This window comes from Primulina huaijiensis, chromosome 12, assembly GCF_012295235.1.
Source record: "Primulina huaijiensis isolate GDHJ02 chromosome 12, ASM1229523v2, whole genome shotgun sequence".
NCBI classification, from domain to species: domain Eukaryota; kingdom Viridiplantae; phylum Streptophyta; class Magnoliopsida; order Lamiales; family Gesneriaceae; genus Primulina; species Primulina huaijiensis.
Genome location: NC_133317.1, coordinates 19,189,288 through 19,209,997, shown reverse-complemented (window position 1 = coordinate 19,209,997; position 20,710 = coordinate 19,189,288). Strand labels below are relative to the sequence as shown.

General features: G+C 38.6%; 1 protein-coding gene across 4 annotated transcripts; it reads right to left on the bottom strand.

The window, feature by feature from the left end:
• Positions 1-9,045: 9,045 nt before the first annotated feature.
• On the bottom strand, positions 9,046-13,685 carry LOC140990215 (probable plastid-lipid-associated protein 14, chloroplastic). 4 transcript variants are annotated; one of them, XM_073459800.1, is made up of 14 exons: positions 13,475-13,685; positions 12,916-13,251; positions 12,483-12,526; positions 12,318-12,396; positions 12,111-12,224; positions 11,620-11,802; positions 11,426-11,512; positions 11,153-11,259; positions 10,979-11,066; positions 10,822-10,902; positions 10,657-10,733; positions 10,292-10,427; positions 9,885-9,947; positions 9,046-9,723 (listed from the first exon to the last, which is right to left on the bottom strand). In XM_073459800.1, exons 1-14 carry the CDS (start codon positions 13,496-13,498, stop codon positions 9,067-9,069), a joined length of 2,076 nt encoding a protein of 691 aa, XP_073315901.1. In that variant the 5' UTR covers positions 13,499-13,685; the 3' UTR covers positions 9,046-9,066. The 4 variants fall into 4 exon arrangements, with proteins under 4 accessions (XP_073315901.1, XP_073315903.1, XP_073315904.1 ...); XM_073459802.1 differs by lacking the exon at positions 13,475-13,685 and having other exon boundaries at positions 12,483-12,537; positions 12,916-13,066; XM_073459803.1 differs by lacking the exon at positions 13,475-13,685 and having other exon boundaries at positions 12,318-12,404; positions 12,916-13,030.
• Between the last annotated feature and the right edge of the window lie 7,025 nt (positions 13,686-20,710).

The following is a 20,710-nucleotide window of genomic DNA, read 5'->3' as shown; positions in this document are numbered from 1 at the left end:
TCATTTCTGGTATCGTAAGTCCGAAACTTCTCATTTTCTAGCAATAGTTCGTTACCGATTAAGTTTGTACCTTACTATTTATAAATTAGCCATTTTCCTATTTTGGATCACTAAATCTCGAGTTTCTAATTCTTCAACTTCTAAAAATAGATATTTTATCAAAATCGTCCCGGGTTCCTTGCCTTGGCCATACATCGCATATTCGACTGCAGGAAGTTCACATTCATAACATTTGGTTGACTATTCATTAAATCATACCAATACTTAAACATACCTTTAGACCATTTATTTAAATAAATTCTAATTAATTTCATGCATGCATGTGGTTAGTATGTATTGGTTTTCGGGCGTTACACATATGACACAAATACATGTTGTATGTTACTCGGTCGCAATGTACCTCAATTCTTAGTCCCCAGTTTACTGTAGCTCTATCTGATATTAGGATTTCAATACAAAAAATCAATCTACATAATCAAAATATTCATTTCAATCAATGAATTCATTTAAATGCAACTCTAATAGCGAATTTGAATGTATCGATTCGTTCTACGCTATTTAGTTTAACATTTACATTAGTTGTAGAGCCCAAAATCAGTACACGTAAAACACATGCATTTATTTAAATTACTAAATTATTTATTTAATTTTAAAAGAATTTTTAGTGATGCATGATTTATGAAATTGCATTACTTTTAATTATAATATGTTTATTTGATGCACGTTAAATGTTTCTTGAGTTTATGTTTCATGCGAATATTCGATGCGGGATCGAGAAAGGAGACCAGTGACGATTTAGGCGATTTATGAAAATTGTGGTATTTTATTCAAGTCAAGAAAATGGTGTTTTTAAATGATTTATGAAGTGTTTAGCATTTTTAAAACCTAATTTAATTTATTAGGTGATTTTAAGATTTTAAAATTTTGTAGGTTTTTCACTTGTGCATTTTATTTTAAATTAAGGGATTTTGGTAAATAAGTATTAGGTTAGTATTTTAATTAGCATGTTAGTTGGTCATTACCTATTTAATTAACCCCTAATTAAAACTCACACACACGTTACACACACTCCATCGGCCACTACACCTTGCACACACTTTAATTTGTGTTTCATTCTTTTCATTTCATTATTTTGAGAAGAAAGTTATGGTTCTTAGAGAAACAGCAGCCACCCCCTTCCTCTTCGATTTTTCCAGCAACTTTACATTCATTTCGTAGCAAGAAAACGTGCCACAAATCGTCACGGATCGGCTCTCGCATCTTTTCGCTTCGGTATCGTCGTATCGTGAGTTTTAAATATTAAAAGCATGTATTGTAACGCCCCGAAAATTTAATAGTACACGTAAAATCAAACATGATGTATTTAAATTATTTTTAATTATGCATGCACCATATTTTAATTTTTATAAATATATTTATGCAATTACATATTATTTTATTCATGTATATATATTTAATTGTATTATTTGAGTTCCAGTTTTTCAGGAAAATACACGAGATCGGACCAGGGATATGATATTAGAGATATTTATTTTTGAGCTAAATTCACTACCCAAAATTATTTTAAATTATGGAGTATTTTATTTTATGACAATTAGTATTTTATTTTCCCTTAATTGTTGTGCAACTTTTGTAAATTTAGAAATATTTTATGTATCAGTTTTCAAGCCTCGAGTAGTCTAAAATTTTATTTGGATTACACCATATATTGATTAATTAGTTTAAACATAATCAATATATTTAAATTATCCCTAGAATACCCTAAATCCACCCCATTAGCCTCAAACATCAAGACTTTGGCCAAGTCTTCGTCGGAAGAAACTTCACATCCCCATCAATTCTCCTCCATTTCCCCTCATCAATTCCCTTCTCTCCTCAAGTGTTCTTGAGCTCCATTTCCATCGGTTCTACAATTTGAGAATAGAAAGAAGCTCCAAATTTCTTCCTCGTGTCTGGATCGTCGAGATTTGTAAGATTCTCTACGTTTCATGACCAAAGGCATGTATATTACGTTTCATTTCTCATCAATCAAGTAATAGTATTGATTTTCAAGTGTTCATGTTTGTGAGAAACATTTTCATGCAAGTATGTTCAAGATTTATTTTCATGTCAAGATTATACAATTGTTTCTCACGTTTTCATGTTGTAGGCGACGTTGGTTGGTTCCGGGCTAAGATGGCTGCTTATGATCATGTTCATATATGTTTTAGACCCATATTGGTATGTTGGTTGAGGATTTATAGCACTTGGGTGGTAAGACTTGATAGCATGAGTTCATTGTGCAGTGGGTTTCTGGGTGTATATTTTACTTTCATTGTTTCGAAAACTGGTATCTATCCGTCCATTTTCTGCAAATGCTTTCAACACAAAAATTGTAGTTTATTGTGTTATCTTTGATTCGATATAAAATTCGTAATTTTTGAATAAGAAATGAGGGAGATATGATTTTTCTTGCAAAACCGCACAATCTGTCCGAAGAATATTTTTGACAGCAAGCTCTTGAATCTGATCTTTTGTATTTTTAAATTTTGGTATCTATCCGTCCATTTTCTGAAAATGCTTTCAACACAAAAACTGTAGTTTATTGTATTATCTTCTATTCGATATAAAATTTGTAATTTTTCGATAAGAAACAAAAGAGTTATGACTTTTCTCGTAAAACCGCTCAAGCTGTCTTAATTGTGCGAGAATATCTTTGTTCACTTTATTGGTGTGTGTTCAGGTTTGAGATCATTTCCTGAGTGGTTTTGAGCAGTGTCATTGTCTTAATAAGTGTCTTAGGGTCGAGTCTAAGTTTTTGTTCGAGGTTGATTTAAGTCGGTTTGTGTTTAGATATTTTATTGTTTACGTAAGCTGTAAAGTGTCATTTCTTGGGATTGGCTAGAGTCGTAAGATTTCTTATTTTATTTTGGGTTGTTCGAAAGTGTTTGGGTCATGGTTTGGGTTTTTGGACAGTAAGTAACATGTTGTTTAAGGTTGATTCGAGTATCAAGTCAATTGGTAGATCCTAAGTCGTCGAATGAATTTTGGGAGTTACACATATACGATTTGGGACTAGTTTTGAGTTGTATGTCAAGTTCAATTGCAGTGAACCCGAGAACAATCCAACGAAGTCTACAAAGTTTATAAGTATGATATCAGGTATGACGTGTATTAAAAGTATATTTTTGAGATATTTAACTGTTTTGTGGCAACTCATTTTACGGGTTTGGAATCCGGGTATCATGACCGGTGAACACTCCAAAATACAGGTTAGGAACCCAGAGTACACGTATCTGGCGAACTATCCAATAAATTCAGTTATATGTGTTATGATTGGACATCCAAACCTAGAACTTGGATGGTATGATTTGATCAAATGATTCATGTGTGCCACAATTCGAAAAGCAGATCTCAATATTATGAATAGTATATTCCAGCCTCACACAGTGTCATTCCAGTTATGTTCTCGTCATATTATGACATATTTATGTTGAGACTACAGTTTGTTCTCAGGAAATTATTTTCATGTTTAGAAGCCAAGTCATACATATTTATTTATTCAGTTTCAAGTTACCATGTATCAGATATGTTAAAATCACATGATTTTTATTATGTATTATTTGTTATCCACGTATATGCATGTTGAGTCTTTAGATTCACTATACTTGATTGATGCAGATATTGTTGATGAGGAGGCTAGGGGCGGTGATCAGTGAGTGGTTTCGGACTGTGACAGTTGAAAACCCGAGGGCCGCCAGTGTTGTATTTATTTATGTATTTTATAAACTTGAATTTGCAGTACTCTGATATTATTAAACTGGGTTGTGTATTGTAAAAATACTTATTTATGTTGCATGATTGTATTTTATTTTTAGTAACGACTCGAGTTTGTATTAATAAGAAATTTTTTATTTCTTCCGCAAATTTTTTAAAAAAAAAGTTTGGGTCGTTACATATATATTCTTTTATTTCTGCATCGATCTTATCATAGTATGTGTTTTGATGTTTATTGTGTACAAAAATTCATGTGTGATATGCAAAGTTTGAGCAAAAATGGTAGGCTCTATTTTGAAACGATTTTTAGATCTTGAAAACCGAGTTTGCAGTCATTTTGATTACTGTGAATTTTCAGTTGATTTTCTGGAAAAACTTTTAACATATAAAACGTAGTACTTTTTGATACCTTCGATTTGACAATAAATTCATAATTTTTGGACAAGAAACGAGTGAGTTATATTTTTCTCGTGTGACTGCTCAAATTGTGTTGTTATGAAAACGTGTTCTTTACGTGTTCTTGAGTATTGTTTCTTGCAAGCTTCATTGGGAACCGTCGGGTGATCGCTGCTGCATTTAGGTATATTGGATATGATGTTTGGATGATTTTTGGTGATTCTTTTTGTGTCGTTAGGCACTTGGTTGCATTAGAAGTCGCAGTAAGTATTTTGGTGTAAAAAAATTCGTGTTTATGGGTTGTGTTGCGTTGTATGTTGTGCGTTGTTGTTTTGGGGCGTTTGTGTGAGTTTGAATAATTGCCATAGCGTCCTAGGATGGGTCTCGTTGCATCGGTTCAAGTCGATATGGTGTGGCTTAGAGTTTGCATCAAGATTGTTCATTTGGGGTCGAGTTTGCGCTGAGTTAGCGTCGCAGCGCCCGGCTTTCGCAAGCCTAGTGCCGCTGCGTTGCTCTTGTGGCGCGCTGCTAGCGCCGCGGTTCTAGTGCCTAGCGCCTGCCGCAGCGCATCAATGCACATCGCCTAGGCGCTTCTCCATGATTTGTAAACCACTATTTTAGGTCCATGTCTTCCATGTTTGGGGAAATGTTCACACTTCATATAGAGATTGTTTTGGGGTTCGATGTCATGGTTTAGTATGATGATTAAACGAGGTCAAGTCCCGAGTTATTTAGAACTTCATAAGTCAATTGTTTATTTCGGTGGTGAGCACGATTATTACGTCTAAGTTATGGAAATTTAGTGCATGAAAACGTATTAGTATGCGCCGCAGTAGCCCAAGCGAGATCCAACGAATCCCTCAACGCCATGTAAGTATGTTCGACGTGTAAAAGAAAATGTTTATGTTTTTGACGTATGCGAAATGTCTTATGACCAAATATGAACAGGTTTGGAAGCCGCTAAACGTGGCCGGAGACCTCTCTACCCTGTAAAATATGATCGGGTTTAGATCAGAATTGGAAAGTGGTAAAGCATGACACGGGACCAATCCACCCGGTAAAGCGAATCTCATGTATGTGGTAGTGGACATCCCTGCCAGCCCAGTACTGTGGTTTAGTCTGATCAGGCGCCTTTATGTATGGGTTACTTGCTTTGAAACATATCTCTACGCAAAACGATGATGATTATGTATGTTCACGTATATATGATCCAATTACGTTTATGAAAATTTTTCACGTATGTATGATCCAAGTACGTTTATGAAAATTTTTACGAAAAGTTTTACGATATGATGGCACGTCTAAGTTTATGTAAGTACGTTCAAGTTTAAGTATGTACGATCTACTTTAAAATGCATGTGGTTTTATTACGTAATATTTGTTATTCTCAGTTTATACATGTTGAGTCTTTAGACTCACTAGACTTGATCGATATAAGTGAGGAAGAGTTTTAGGAGGCGAGAGGTGGGGACCAGTGAGTCGGCTCGGACTGCACAGAGGCGAAACCCGAGGACCGCCTATGTTTTCAAGAATTTTCAAGCATGTTAATTTAGTTATTCTGATTTTATGAACTATTTCACGATGTTTAAACGAGTACCTTTTTGGCAAACTTTTTTTGTAATCGTTTTTTTTATTTCAAATATTTTAGACGAGCAGTGTAACGTACCGAAAATCGGAAAGTCCACGTGAACCACATGCATGCAAATTATTAAATTTCTTTGGTATTTTATTAAATTCTTTTAAAACATAAAATCTATGTTTATTTTATAAATTGTGTTTAATTATTTTTATGCATTTTTATTGCATGATAGGATTTAATTCATGAAATTTTAAAAGTTCATGCACTATGATTTTTAAGTTTCCGCGCACGAACGAGGAGCGGAGACCGGGATTACACGATTAATTTTTTTTAATTAATATAAGATGTTTTAAAGGTATTTTTCAAGAATTGGGATTTATTGGGTATTTTTACATGCATTATTTTAATTTTTAACGGTACGCAAAATTTATCGAATCGGGAGACTTTTTGAGGGTTCGACTAATATTTTGAAAAACTTTCCAACACGAAATATTTTTCGGGAGTGTTTGGATTTAATGGGCCTGCTTTTAATCTTATTGGACTTAAAACTCTTTTTATTTTAATTGAGACCCATTAATGTACAATTTAATTAAGCTAAACTACACTTAAACTAAACCTAAACCTACCCTACACCAATTATTCTATATCAACCGACACCCCTCTCTCTCCTTCAGCATTTCATGTGGGTTTTAAGCATCTCCATGGATGCAACTCTCGGCCACTTCAATTCTTGCAACGGATAATTCTCCCGGCGCTCATTCTTCAATCTCCTCGCTTCTATAACATCTAAGGCACACATTGTACCTTTGTTTTTGCATCACATATGCTGTATACATGCTGTTAAATGTTGCATCGTGTGTGAAAATCTCGGTCCAGCCTTGTACATGAAGAATCTTTGGTTTTTACATATGTTCTTGCATCTTTTGATCAACTACTCACGTCTTTCCCATTTTTGTGCAAGGGGCTGCCAAGTTAGTGATGTTAGAGGGTTGTGCAGGCTGTGTTTAATGATGTATAGTTGCTGGAGATTCGGGTTGCCAAGCTCGAGGGAAATTCGTTCGGTCAAGCGCATGTGAGGGTGTGTGAGGTCAAGATCGAGAGATTTGGCTTGTCGACGGTGCAAGGGCTGAACCAAGCCTTGGACCAGGCCCTGCTGGGTCTGAGACACGGTTTAGAGAGGCTTGACCGCTGCTGGAACCGTCCTCAAGGCCGTTTGATCGAGTGCAAGTGCGAGGGGCTAGGACTCGGATGATGGGTTGTGTTGTTTCTAGGCTTTCAGCAGGTTGCAGCCTGCATGTAGCTGGGGCCGTGAGTCTAGTGGGTCCAGCAAGGTCCTAGGGTGGTCTAGGTAAGGTGGATTCGAGGCTTGAACCGTCGGTGGTGAGCTAGGACGTGACCTTGGAGGTTAGTGCACAAGGGTGATTTAAGTGGGTAGGACCTAGAGATTCATTCAAATGCTGGACCATCAGCCGTGGATACAAGGGTCTGAAATTAAGATTTTAGGACCATTATAGTGTTTTTAAGATATGACAAAAAGTTGAGAAAAATTCGGTTAAGTTTCGAGTCGATTCAGGTTAAAACCGGGATCCCGGATCAAGTTTTAAAACGAATCGGTTAAGTTTTGAATTTGGCTCGAGTTTATGTCTAGGAATGATTTTAAAAATGTTTTGGGACATTTTGAGGAGTTTGGTTTGCTTCGGATCAAAACAATGAGTTTTGGATTTATTCGGGATTTAATCGCCGCACGAAACGTTAATTAAAGAATTAATTGAAACGTCTAGATTTAAACTTAATAAAATTATGGAAAATTATATTTAAGCTCAAATAATTATTAGAAGTCTAATTTTTTAATTTGAGAATTTTATGCTAATGTTTGGTTTAATTCGAGATTAAAACGTATTAATATGTTGTAGTTAAAGATTAATTTAAAAGTCATCGATTTAAGCCAAATAAAAATATGAGAAAATTCATGTAGGCTTAAATAATTATTTGGGACATGTTAGAGTCAATGGAATTAAGAAAATATAAAAAACGTGAAATTTTACGTCTAGGGGCAAAATGGAAATTTTTGGGTTTCCGGTGGCAAAATGGTTATTTTGCGCTTGGGGTGAGATGTTTGTCCTGGTAGCGCCATGAGCACAAATTTATGATATTTTAAATGTTTATGCATCATGATCACGATTTTAAGATTTTATGAAGATATACGTCGCATGCTTGGATTTAAGAAAAATTGCATTATTCATGATTTTTATAAGTGATGAAAATGATAATGTTTTGAATGATGGGAATTAGTTGTGGCTATCGAAATATATGTAAATATTTAAGATATATATGTAAATGCTGATGAAGACGCCTAGTCACAGTGGATGGGTGATCCTGTCACTGATGTTCGACTGCCGCCGGGTACCGCAGTTCTATGTATGATGGATCCATCGTAAATGATGTACGATAGTCACTTCTAATGAACTGAATTCACTAAAGGAAATGATAAACGATGAATGGTGAACAATGAATGATGAATGACACGTCATGATTTTACACGACACGTTTATGTTACGTTTTAAAGTTAATTAAAGGTATGTTGAGTATAGTATTTTTCACTGCTGTGTGCTATGTATAAGTATTTGCTATTAACGGTGCAGGTGTGTTGAGTTTTTAGACTCACTAGGCATGTGTGATGCATGTGAGCTTAATGATGAGGGGACTGGAGGTGCCGAACTCTGAGTAGGCAGACTTGGTGCGATGACACGACCCGAGGACCGCATCTTTTAGTGCTATGTATTATCTTTCTAATGAAATTTGTTTTATTTTATTTGAAATAATACTCAGATAATTATGCTAGAAACTATAACATGTGTCACTTCTCTATTGTTGTTCAGCATACTTTTCGAACATAAATCAATTACTAATACAATCTTTCATTATCACAACATTTTTTCTCACTTTCATTGTCAATTATATATTTCATATACTTAATAATATGACAAATCTCATAAATTATCGAGAATCAAAATATGATTTTCGATAATACCATGCGAGATCCTTACAATGAATTAAGGCTCTCTGTGTGTTTTTCTTAAGGTAAACATCGACACTTTTTAATATCATGCATAGAATTTGATATCAGTTTGGCAATTTCCTTTCGGGTAAGATCCCCAAAATGCCCAATTTTTAGGATGATAGGATTTGTGGTCGAATTATAGAGATTTTATTCGGAAGTTGGCTTCACCAGAAGCATGAGAACAAATACTAGAGACGAAGTTTGTGGTGAGGGCAAGGCAAAATATGTGTTATCGACTTGATTGGAAATGAAAACATCAAAATATGCATAAAAATCATGGTTTATATGATATTTCATTTACATGGGATCTGGTGAACAATAGGGCAGAACCATTCACACTACGAAGGAGAAGCAACCTAGAATCTACATATGTCCCACACACGATTTTCGACAACTCGAATAATTCAGGTGGTATTTGCATTCTAACCTCGCGAATAACATTCTTTGCAGTTTCGATGTCACTACTCAACGGTTTGTCCAAACTCATGGTCATTTCAACATCACTGGAGACGAGCTTTGCCACAGGAAGGCTAGAAGGATATTCTTTTATGGGCATGATCTTTCTCCACTTCTTACTAGAGAGCTTCTCTATAATAGAATCTCTCACATCTTGTGTGGCTGACCCGAAATTCGAAGTCAAGGTTTCCTCTTTTATATATAACCGTCGTCCTGCTCTTAATTTAGAAAGAGAGGTAACCTTCAGTTTTCCGCCTGTCCCAGTTTTGTCATGAGCCCAATCTCTGCCAATTATAACATTGTAACCAATGTCTGATGCTATTGAAAACGTTGCTTCTGGCTTCAGAAGCTTGGATATTGTCAAATGGACATCGCCGATAAGGACTCGGGCTGGAGGTTGGCGCAGGGTTAGACCAATGTGCCGACCCGTGCTATAAAGAAGACGCCATTTGCCAGGAAGCAATTCCAGCCATTGCTGAATGTGAACGCAAATTTATCAGTTCTATTGGTAGTTAAAACAGTTGGCGGCCTACCAGATTCAACGAAGGGAGGTTGAAATACAGAATTCAACACATGGAGGCGAGAAAAAGAAGTTACAGTAGTAAAAAAAAGCCAAGTGATGAAGAAATTTGTTACCCTGGGCTTTGAATGTGGGTTCAACATTTCCATTAGCTCAATAAAATGTGCAATTCTTCTTCGCTGAAATGGAACAAAAAACCAAAAACAGTTCACTTGGTCAGAGGAACTTCGCACAATAATATTAAAAGCTAAGCATCAAACCTTTCTAATTCAGTCTCCCACACGTTGATTATAAATACGATTATACTGATTATAAATATGATTATAGATTCTTGAGGGAAACGTTGAAAATTCGTTGAGAAAAGTTCAGGTTTAGGATTATATAGCGTAAATTTTGGTTTTATTTTCTTTGACATACAATCAGTCTGAGAGACATGCGAATTTTAGATCATATACGTGAAGATTGAAATATTGGGATTGCTAAGGGCTGACTGCATAAGTTAGAGAGAACGTATTCAACAAACCTGCTGCTTGCCATAAATATATTCCTCAGCGATTCGAACTGCAGTTGAACCAAGGCTCCATCTGATCATTTCCATTGTTGGGTCCACTCGCCATAGTGGTCCACACAGAAAAGGGTGCCTCAAAGCATCCAAGCAACTGCAGATGTACCAACATAATTGAATTAATAAAAAAAAGATCTTGATTCGTCCAAATGCATCTTATCGAGCTTTCAAAAATACTGCTGGTGAAATGAAGAAAACTTGAGGTGCATAGGCTACGCAACAACTATATACAAATCTTTTGCTCACTTGATGTTACGCGCAGCTAATATTTATTGATATGGGAGGAACACAGCACTAAACAATAACTACCCATGTAATGGTACCTAATTCCCTGTGATGGTTTCGTTGCAAGAAGCAAGAACAGCAAGTTCCAACCCGCTCCCCAATTTCTATCAAGTATCTGCAAATTACAGCATCAGTACAAGTTGGTATTAAGGGGGAACTAGGAACTAGGAGTCAGCTATATGTGTAATGGGAAGTTTTCCAACCTGGAATCCGATTTTTCCAGATGAAGAATTTCTATTGATAATACTAATCAAAAACTCACGCAAGCAGGATGGGTTGTTTCCCTGAAAAACGCAAACAAAAGAGAACAATGACGTTTCTGTTGAAGCAAATAATCCCAATCCACTTAATTTATAATACCTTGGAGAGAAATGTTTTGAACTGTGAGAAAATCATGGGATCCATAAGGTCTCTCAGAACCATTTTGGCCATAATGAATCCAACACATCTACCAAATACGTTTGGAAAAAAAAGGTCAAAACAAGGGTTCTAGATCGTAACAAGGACAAACGAATTTCAGATAGCATTTCCAACCTCATGTCAAAAGCAATCATCATTTTTCGTCTATCCATATTGCTATCGAGTTTGCTGTCATCTGGACTGGACTCGTGGAAATCGGAAGCATTTCCCAGTAGTCCAACCTAAGATTATATAAAGAAACAGATGATGATGGTTCCTTATTGTAAACCAGAAAATGATAGATCCAATTAACCAAGTCAAGTATAGGATAGCACATCAAATGCTATAAGTAGCAACAACCTCAATTGCTTTGTTTCCGTTAGAAGATAATGAATAGTTCATACTCACTTTAATATGTCTATCAACGGGGCTAATATGTAAATTTTCAAGTCTCAGCTCCGTATGGGCAAGTCCATGGCTGTGCAAGTAATTCACCTGGCACATGGTAAGGAAAAAAGAAACATGGTTAACCGCCAATGTGCTTTAGCTACAAAAGAAACCATTTACACCCATTTTGGAGATAGGATGAGCATGATTCCTACCCCAATCAACAGATCACGCATTAAGAGTCGAATTACGCGAAGCTGTCGGGAAACTGCTGGTCCTCCCACTGTATCATCTCCAACCTTCCTGACGGACTCCTCATCCAGAGCAAGAGTAGCTTCCAAAGTTGGAAGCCAATCAGACCGTTGAAGCCAATGTCTCAAAGAAGAACTTCCATGATACTGCATGACAAATTCAGAAAATTACATTGGACATCTGATAGCCTGATCAATCGAGGAAGAAAGGAGAATTAATCATTTGACCATGCACCATCATAGTTTACAGTACAAAGAAAACTCGCAGATATTTTATGAACTGTCACAATAAAAAAATGAGGAAACTGAGTATAACAGTGGTCATACAATCAATACCGTCTCTTTTTCATGAGTTAAACCAATCATGTGTACACCGTATTGATGATTTGTATTTTCCTTATGCCTGGAAAATTGACGAAAAATAAGAAAAACTGGCACTAGAGGAAGCAACCTACTCCATGAACTAGAGTGAATGAATCACTATCCTCGGTTGTGGATGAGCAAACATAACCATGTACTTGCATTGAGTAAGAATGATATAATCTGCGGCTGCCTAGTCTTCTCAACACCTAGAACAATTTTTTTTTTAAAAAAAGAAAACAAGTTTAGAATAAGGTCAGCAACTTTTCAATAATATTACTAAAAATATCATTCTTGCTAACCTCCATTGCACGTCTTCCTCTTCGCTTAGCCAGTGTACCAATCAATCTCCTAAGCACAACTCTCGTGTTAAACAATGGACTGCATTTCTAGAAAGAAACTGATATTAAAATCTCATAAATATTCTTTCAAAACAAGTTTGACAAAGTCTGGAAGAAGAAACAAACCTACGAGGGTCCTTCACAGTGGCTTCATATACCACCTCATCACCCTGCATCACAACTTATCCCAAACGTAATAAAATGAGGACCCAGTCATTGATAAGAGAATATTTTGTAATAACAAGAGATTTTGGTAAAATATGCACTATTTTGAAAGATATGATTTTACAAAAAAGTGTAGAACCTTAGGCTTCTACTTCGCTACCATTCAGAAAACGATTGTTGAGTTTGAAATTCCCAAAGTTCAATGATGAAAATTTAATTATGCTTTTCCATTCAAAAGTATCCAATTATCTCTGAAAGTCGGATATAAGTTTCAGGAAACCTACTTGTTCGTTGCTAAGTTAGCCTTCAAACGTGCTAGTGCCGAACAACAGTATAGATATAACAGCACAACAGCATTTGCATGATATCAAATTCGCAAGAAATTGTCACGTACCCTTTCGCCGAGAGCAATGGAAACGCGGTCGTGAATCTTAAAATCCGACATCTTGAACTTAATCACATGACTTAATTCATCATCCTCCTCCGAACAACTCACACCAGCATTATCCTCGGATTCTAATTCTTGAGATACATTGCCTCTAGAAGCAAAAACCTCTACACTCGACCTCCTATCTCTGAGTATAATATAGTGATTCCTCATGGCCACAGGCAAAGATCTTTGCATATTCGACGAATTATTTCTACAACTCGATAAACTCATCAAACACTGAACTTGAGAATAATCAAAAGCTGAACTGGAGCATACTCCAATTGGTACCGCCATCACAATCTAAATCAAACAAAAACAAAAATCAATGTACTAATCAATTCAATTCGAGTCAACGAATTAGTAAAACATCAATTACCGTAAAATTCGTAAATACAAAGCCTTAGCAACGGATCACATCCTAATTACCAAAAAAAAAAAATTAAAAAACACTCATTCGCAAAAACAATCCTGAAAATTTCCAATACTTTAACCGACAATTATGTAGACAGAGAATTTAGAACACTTGAATGCCAGGAAATGGAAGCATGAGATATACACAGGAGGAGTGCTACAAATAGACAACGCGCGCGTGAGGGTTGCGTGCACGAAAGCTGTGGAAGCGTTGCAACACGAGCCAATCGCAAGTCTGCGTCCGCCCGCGGTTATATATATATATATTAACGAGCGTGCATATTTGACATTTTATGGATTTTTATGGATAGAGTTGGGAAAAAATCACCTCTCTATTCAAAATTTGACTCCACGTTATTGCTTCTAGCGATCACATTTGGGGGTGCATAAATTTAACCTTTCCATTGTTCAATTTTTTCCAAAAGGTAGAGTGCTAATTATCAAGTGTAGTATGAGAATTATAATCAAAATAAATAGGGATGACATTGAAAAATAATAAAAATGTCATGTCAACATTCCATTATCATAATCACGATAACTTTAAAAAAAATTGACAGAACATGTGAGCGACTGACTAATAGTAATGGGTTCGATTCTCTCAACTACATTTTTCTCAACGAGTTGCAAACTACTATATTAGTCCAAGGTTTAACAAGTATGCACTGGATCATTAAAAAAATGTTGTTATAGCTCATATGAAATTTGGTTAGTCTAAATTTCTCATGATTTTAGGTTTGGATTGAATAATTTTGATAAAAGAGATTTTTAGGAATTTTTCATAATTTTGTTAATATAGCTTCGTGAAAATAACTTGCCCGCTTCACACCTCATCGTAATTTTGAAATTCGTCATTCTGATTCTAAATCAATAGTTACGATTCTGATAAAAATGTGGATCGAAATTGATTAAATGTCCCCAAATTAGTCGTTAAACGTTCAAGCATTTGCCCAATCTGGTCCTTCAAACTATAATATCTTCATAAATTCTCAAAATAACCTTGTTTCACAAAATTGCATAAAGGATAATGAAAATTGTATCTGATGTGACTTTGTTTAAATGGATGAGTCGGGTAAGGAGCTCCAACAGGTCAAATCAATAATTTATAGTTTTTAGGGAATTTGAGTGAAGGTAATGGCTTCAATAGCACCTGCAAACAATGAAAGAAACTCGTGAATGGGCGCCGGAGGGGTATCCGGCGTGGCCACTCCGATGCTTAAGTCAGCAGGTTGAAGATGAACACAAGCAATATTTGGGAGAAAATATGTATAATGCTTGAGAGTTCAAAGATTTCAGAATCGGTAAATGACATTTATACCTGCTATTTATAGTAGAAGATGAGGTAGGTACCTTGATTCCAGTGCTACCTACTAAGTATAGTAGGTCGGCTGCCCATACCCTATCTTCTGATGACTTCTAGGACACTCCAAACCCAAGTTGTTCTGACAGATTAGACGTCCTGTATCAATCATACTTGAGTATGGTTCAATTCTCGAGGTGGCTCGGGCAATTGATTACCCGGGTACTTATATGAGAGCTCGGGCGATGATTGCGCGGGAGACCGGGCTGTTCGAAGAATTATTGGGAAACATGTAGTGCTCGGGCTCTTGATAGTGTCCGGGTCGTCAATCGACCCGGATCCTTATGGGGGTATCAGCACCCATCCCTAAAATAGTCGGGCTAGAGCTTGACTCGCTGTCCCGATCAGTCCAAGATAATGAACAGTGCACCAAATTGAAGTCTTCAAATATCCCATAGATGAGATGAAATGCTGAGACCTTCTGTCCCCTGGATTCATAATAACTTATTGTTTAACATTCTTGGGACCTGTCGATACTACCACGATGACACGTGTCATAGCATAAATTCCCACTTAAAAGACGTTTCGCATTTCGAGAAGTGTATAAGTCTGACGCCTTGATAACCGTACACGTCTTTTCAACTCTTGGCCCATCTTAGTCGTTCGTGCATTTACAGATCAACGGCTGTGATTAGTCCCTTCCTCCTATACATAGCCACTCACCCATTTTTCAAGCGCACTAACAAACTGTCATCCAGGAAACACAATGGATGGTGCAAGTAGTTCGAAAACTCGGAGTATGACCGAAGCCTTAAAGGAATCCGCTCTAGAGATTCGAAAATCTACTATGGAAGATGAAGTGTTTCACGCAATTATTGACTACTGGGAAGAGCTTCACGGGCTGAAACTTCTTTATGATTCTGGAGAAGCTATCACTCCTAGCCTGGTTGCTAAACTGAGGAGAGTGCGAGAGCACTTGCATATAGCTGAGTGGGTAGACGTCTTTACAGATGGTCGTATATACCAATTAATGCTTCGGAAAGAAATAAAGATCCTTAAGCGTATTGCTGATTCAGACAGCTTCCTGAAGACTTCCACCGGACCTTTATCTGCTTGGGTGAAAATATGGATAATTGCTGTAGAGGAAGAATACGATGATGTAGTACGCGCTAATGTCTATGGTTGAATAAAATACTAATTGAAGCCTGTCGCTGTCGTTATTTTGCTGTAATCTCTTAAGTTTATCGATTGATGCATATATACCGCGAGTGGAACAAGGTTAATTGATAAAATCACAATGCTAAACCATAACATCTCCCGGGCTTTCCTTGAAATGCCCGGGACTCTAGCCTCCCCGGCTCTGAGTACGGTGCTCTGTCAGTTACTCTTCTCGAGTATTCCAAGAGACGTTATTATGACACACGCTTCGCATTCATATCATTCCACGTTCCAAGAATTTGTTAATTCCGATACATTGATACCTGTAGCCCCATCTTTCTTCATAAATAAAAAACGTTTAAGCTAGCACACGGCTCTCCACCTTCTTCAACATTAAATCCCACCTGTCTATAAATAAGAAGATGAAAGTGAAATAAGAACAATAATCCAATATGCCGAGTTAAAGTGAGTCTACCGCTTGTAGCAGTACGCATGCCATTGTCACAGATGAGATGCTTCCTTATCTGGAAGACTTGAAGAAAACTATTGAAGAATATATCTCGGTAAAGGTTATGTCTTCATGGTTCAAGATTCAAGATCTCCAGAATTCCTATCAACATGGTTTGGAACTTACTCGTTCCCAGAGGGCAGTAGCGAGAAGATACAAACAACAATTTGATGTCAACCACGTTACAGAGCTAGCAACTGACCAAGTTCTCCTGCATGCAATGCTATGGAAGGAGTGGCATCAGCTAAAGAAAATTTCCTCTGCCGAATCCTTCACTAGTTTAAGAATCCATGAATTGAATAATTGGATAGTTGAGTGGCAGGATTCTGTAGATTCTGAACTAGCTGCTGTAACGTGGCATAGATTATTTCCTCAATAAAATTAGTAGATGTAATTCTTCATCTTCCTATTCTTCTGCCAATGAATTCTGTAAGCCGAGTAGTATATAACTAACGCGTAAAACCGAAATGCCAGGAACTAATGTTTCCTGAGCCTATCATAAATTGCCGGGCTCTTCCCCCACCTGGGCTTAAAATGAAATGCCGGGTTCTCATACTGCCGGGTTCTCACACAACCCGGGTTTAAAATGAAATGCCGAGCTTTCACATCACCCGGGTAATTGATATGGTGTTACAATGACGTATGCCCTACTGCCAAGCTGTCAGAATCTGTATGTATTTCGAGTGTATAAATGATCATGACGCCTCGATTTATGCCCCCGTCTTTTCAAATGTCCCGCCCAATCATGCCGCTCAATTTTCGAGGTTAATCTGGTTCGTTTGTTCTGTTCTGGATCAGCGGTTCAGATTCGTTTCCACCGCCTATATATATTAGGCCTCCTGTTTTCGAAAAAACACTTTCAAATTTAAAACTTCGGCGAAGCCCTTGCGAATTTTCTTCCTGAAGCTCCTCCGCGCGAAATCACCTAGCTTCAACAATCCTCGACCGTCCTTCTCCGAATACTTGTAAGTTTCTCCTTCGCAATATGTCTAATTCTACTTCCTCTACCTCTGGGGCTAATGTGCGGGGCTCTCCTAGCGATGAATCCACCGCATTGCGCTCTGACTCCCCTCCTTCTCCCCCTCGCCGTTCTATAACTCAACCTTCTAAAAAACAAAAAACCCTTCTAACCAAACCCTCCTCTTCAAAACCTTCCTCCTCGGGCACTTCCCGAGCCCCAGGAAAGGACAAAGGTAAGGGAAAAACTCGGGTTTCTGACCGCCCTTCTTCTGAGGCCCCGGGAGTTCCTTGGTTCTCCTCAATGAGCAGCACTTTGCGTTCGGGGGCGGACGAGGAACTCCGCACCCTAGGAGTTATTCCCTCTTCTTTTCCTATTATTATACCTGGCCCCTCTGATCGGGCAGATAGCCCTCCTCCTGGGTATACTGCTTTTTTCCGGGACCAAATCAAGAATGGTCTTCGCTTCCCCATCCCTTCTTTTTACATTGAGGTCGCCAAATTCTTTGGGGTTCCTGTCAATCAATTTCATCCCAACTCTTTTCGGATTATGGCCTCGGCCTTTGTCCTTTTTCGTATGCATAACCTTGTTATTAACCCCCTTATTCTTCATTACTACTTTACCTGTAGGCTCGGTGATAATGCCTTTTCCCTTTCTGCCCGGTTCAACGCCCGGTTCCTTGATGACATTCCTTCTTCCCAGAAAGGATGGAAAGGAAGATATTTTTTTATACAACTCCCATCCTCTCTCTCCTGTCTAACAGGGTTTCTTCCCTCTCTTCCTCCCCAGCCTGCTNTAATGCCTTTTCCCTTTCTGCCCGGTTCAACGCCCGGTTCCTTGATGACATTCCTTCTTCCCAGAAAGGATGGAAAGGAAGATATTTTTTTATACAACTCCCATCCTCTCTCTCCTGTCTAACAGGGTTTCTTCCCTTTCTTCCTCCCCAGCCTGCCCTTCCTCGAGCTTACAAATTCGAGGAATTTTACACCCGAAGCCAAGACTTGGTGGAGGGTCAAAAATTCTCTTCCTCCTCCCTTATTTCCCAGGAGCACTTGATCACTTATGGGTTGAGCGTCCGGGCTGAAGACCCAATAGATCGGGCGATTGACGAGGTGGCTGGCTCGGACCCTCAACCCGGTAACTTTCTAATTCCTGTCTTCTTAGTTTGTTATTCATCCATCTTTTATAATCTCTACTAATCCTCCCTCTTATTGCACAGATTCCTCCAAAATGCAAGAGGCTTTTCTCCAGAAATGGGAAGAGGAAAAGGTTGCCAAGGAGAAGAAATTGGCAGCCCGGAAGGCTGCCCGTGAGAAGAAACAGGTTGAGGCGGAAGCAGCGCGGCGAGCTGAGTTGACCCGGGTGGAAGCCCAGCAAGAAGAGGTGACCCGGGATTTATCCCGGGAAGACTCTGAAGACCACATTCCCCTCACCCGGAGGAAGCGAAAGGCTGTCACAAGCCCGGAGCGGATTCTGGGTGAATCTAACTGGGAAGGAGGGCAGAGCTCGTCAACCACTCCTCCCCAGCGTCAACCTACAGAGGAGCCTCCCCAAGAGCCTCTTCTGACCGATCAACCCACCTGGCCCAACATCTTCCTGGAGGGAGCTTCTTCAACTGATATTCGGCGCTTAAAGCTTATGCTCACTCCTGAGGAAGATGCCTTTTTGAAGAATTTTGGGCCTAGTGCTCGGTTCCTTGAGGGATCTAACCGATTCCTATCTGTAAGTCTTTTCTTTATTCTTTTTTCCTTCATTTATCCTTTCTTTTACTAACTTGCTTTGTACAGGCTGCACAAATGATGATCTCGGCCTTTGAGGAAGTGGCGGCGGTGGCTACCAAGAAAGGTCATCAAACCCGGGCTGCTCAAGAAATCCAAGATCAACTGCACGGAGAGCTTGCTCGGGCTAAAAGCCTTCACGAAGAGGAGATCGCCATCCTGAAAGCTTCCTTGGAGTAGGTTCACACGGCATTGGACAAGTCTCGGGAGGATCTCGATGAAGCTACCATTCGGGAGGAGAATCTGCGAGGTGCCTTGGCTGTCTCGGAGTCGAGAAACCATTCTCTAACTGAGCAGATAGAAGTTCAACAATCCCGAGCAGAGAGGGCCGAGAATGCTTTGTCTCTGGCGGAGCATAATAAGGATAAATGGCAAGCTTCCTTCCTTCAATCTCCTGAGTTCAATAAGGGCGTGGTAGATAAGGCTTACCCTCTTTTCAAGACCGGTTTTGACAAGTTACAGGAACAATTTGAGGGAGCTGGACTCTTACCCCAGGATAAGGAAAATTTTCCTGGTTTTGGCCTGGCCATTGCATCCCTTCCCAAGGGTGGAGAGGAGGAGAATGAGGAAAACCCTGAAGATGAGCCAGGATCCGATCATATTGATATAAACTAGGGTTGTATTCTCTTTTTTCTTTATTTCTGTAATTCCTGTTCTCGGATTTTTATTGAACAGATTCTTTCCTTTAATAGTGTCTCGATTAATCTCTTGATAGCCAAGTAACACCATTGTTTTTTATGCAAACATCAAGAAAATATTTCAAGTGCTGAGAACTAAACGGACCTTTTAGTAAACAATTATGATAAGAAAAGAACATATTTTCGTAACGAATGAATGTCCCTAGCCTGGATCCTACCGAGTTAAGAATAATCAAGGCGTGTGGCCAAGGAACATGTCTCGGGACTTGTGAATGGTCGAGGTGTGGTTCCCAGAGCCAGGGTGTAGTGCCCTGGGCTTTTAAGAACCAAGGTGCGGGGCGTGTGGCCGGGGATCATGTCCCGGGACTTGGGAATGGTCGAGTTGTGGTTCCCCGAGCCAGGGTGTAGTGCGCTGGGCTTTTAAATTAGTTCTTCCCGAGTCTAAGATACAACAAATAATATAATGCTTCTCTTTGAGAAAAACAGATCTTTCACTATATCTTCAACCAATCAATTACATCTGTTAGGAATAGTACTGCTTTAAATTAAATACATTCCAAGGCCTTTTGAGAGAGCGTCCTTGCGTGTCTTCTAAATAAAAAGATCCTGAGCTAACCCTCCGGGTAATTTTATAAGGTCCTTCCCACCGGGCTTCTAGTTTCCCAACATCCCCGGCAGGATTAACTTTTTTCATGACTAAATCCCCTATTTGAAAATCTCGAACTCGGACCTTTTTATTGTACAATTTCATGATTCGACCTCGGTATGCTTCCATTCGAATTATTGCTCGGTCTCTTCTTTCTTCTACCAAATCCAATTCCATGGCCCGACTTTGATCATTGCCGCCTGGATAAGATTCTACCCGGGGAGAAGTTTGCCCAATTGCGACAGGAAGGACTGCTTCAGAACCATATACCAGGTTGAAAGGAGTTTCTTGAGTAGGTGCTCGGGGAGAAGTTCTGTACGCCCAGAGAACACTGGGTAATTCTTCCACCCAATCTTTTCCCTTGC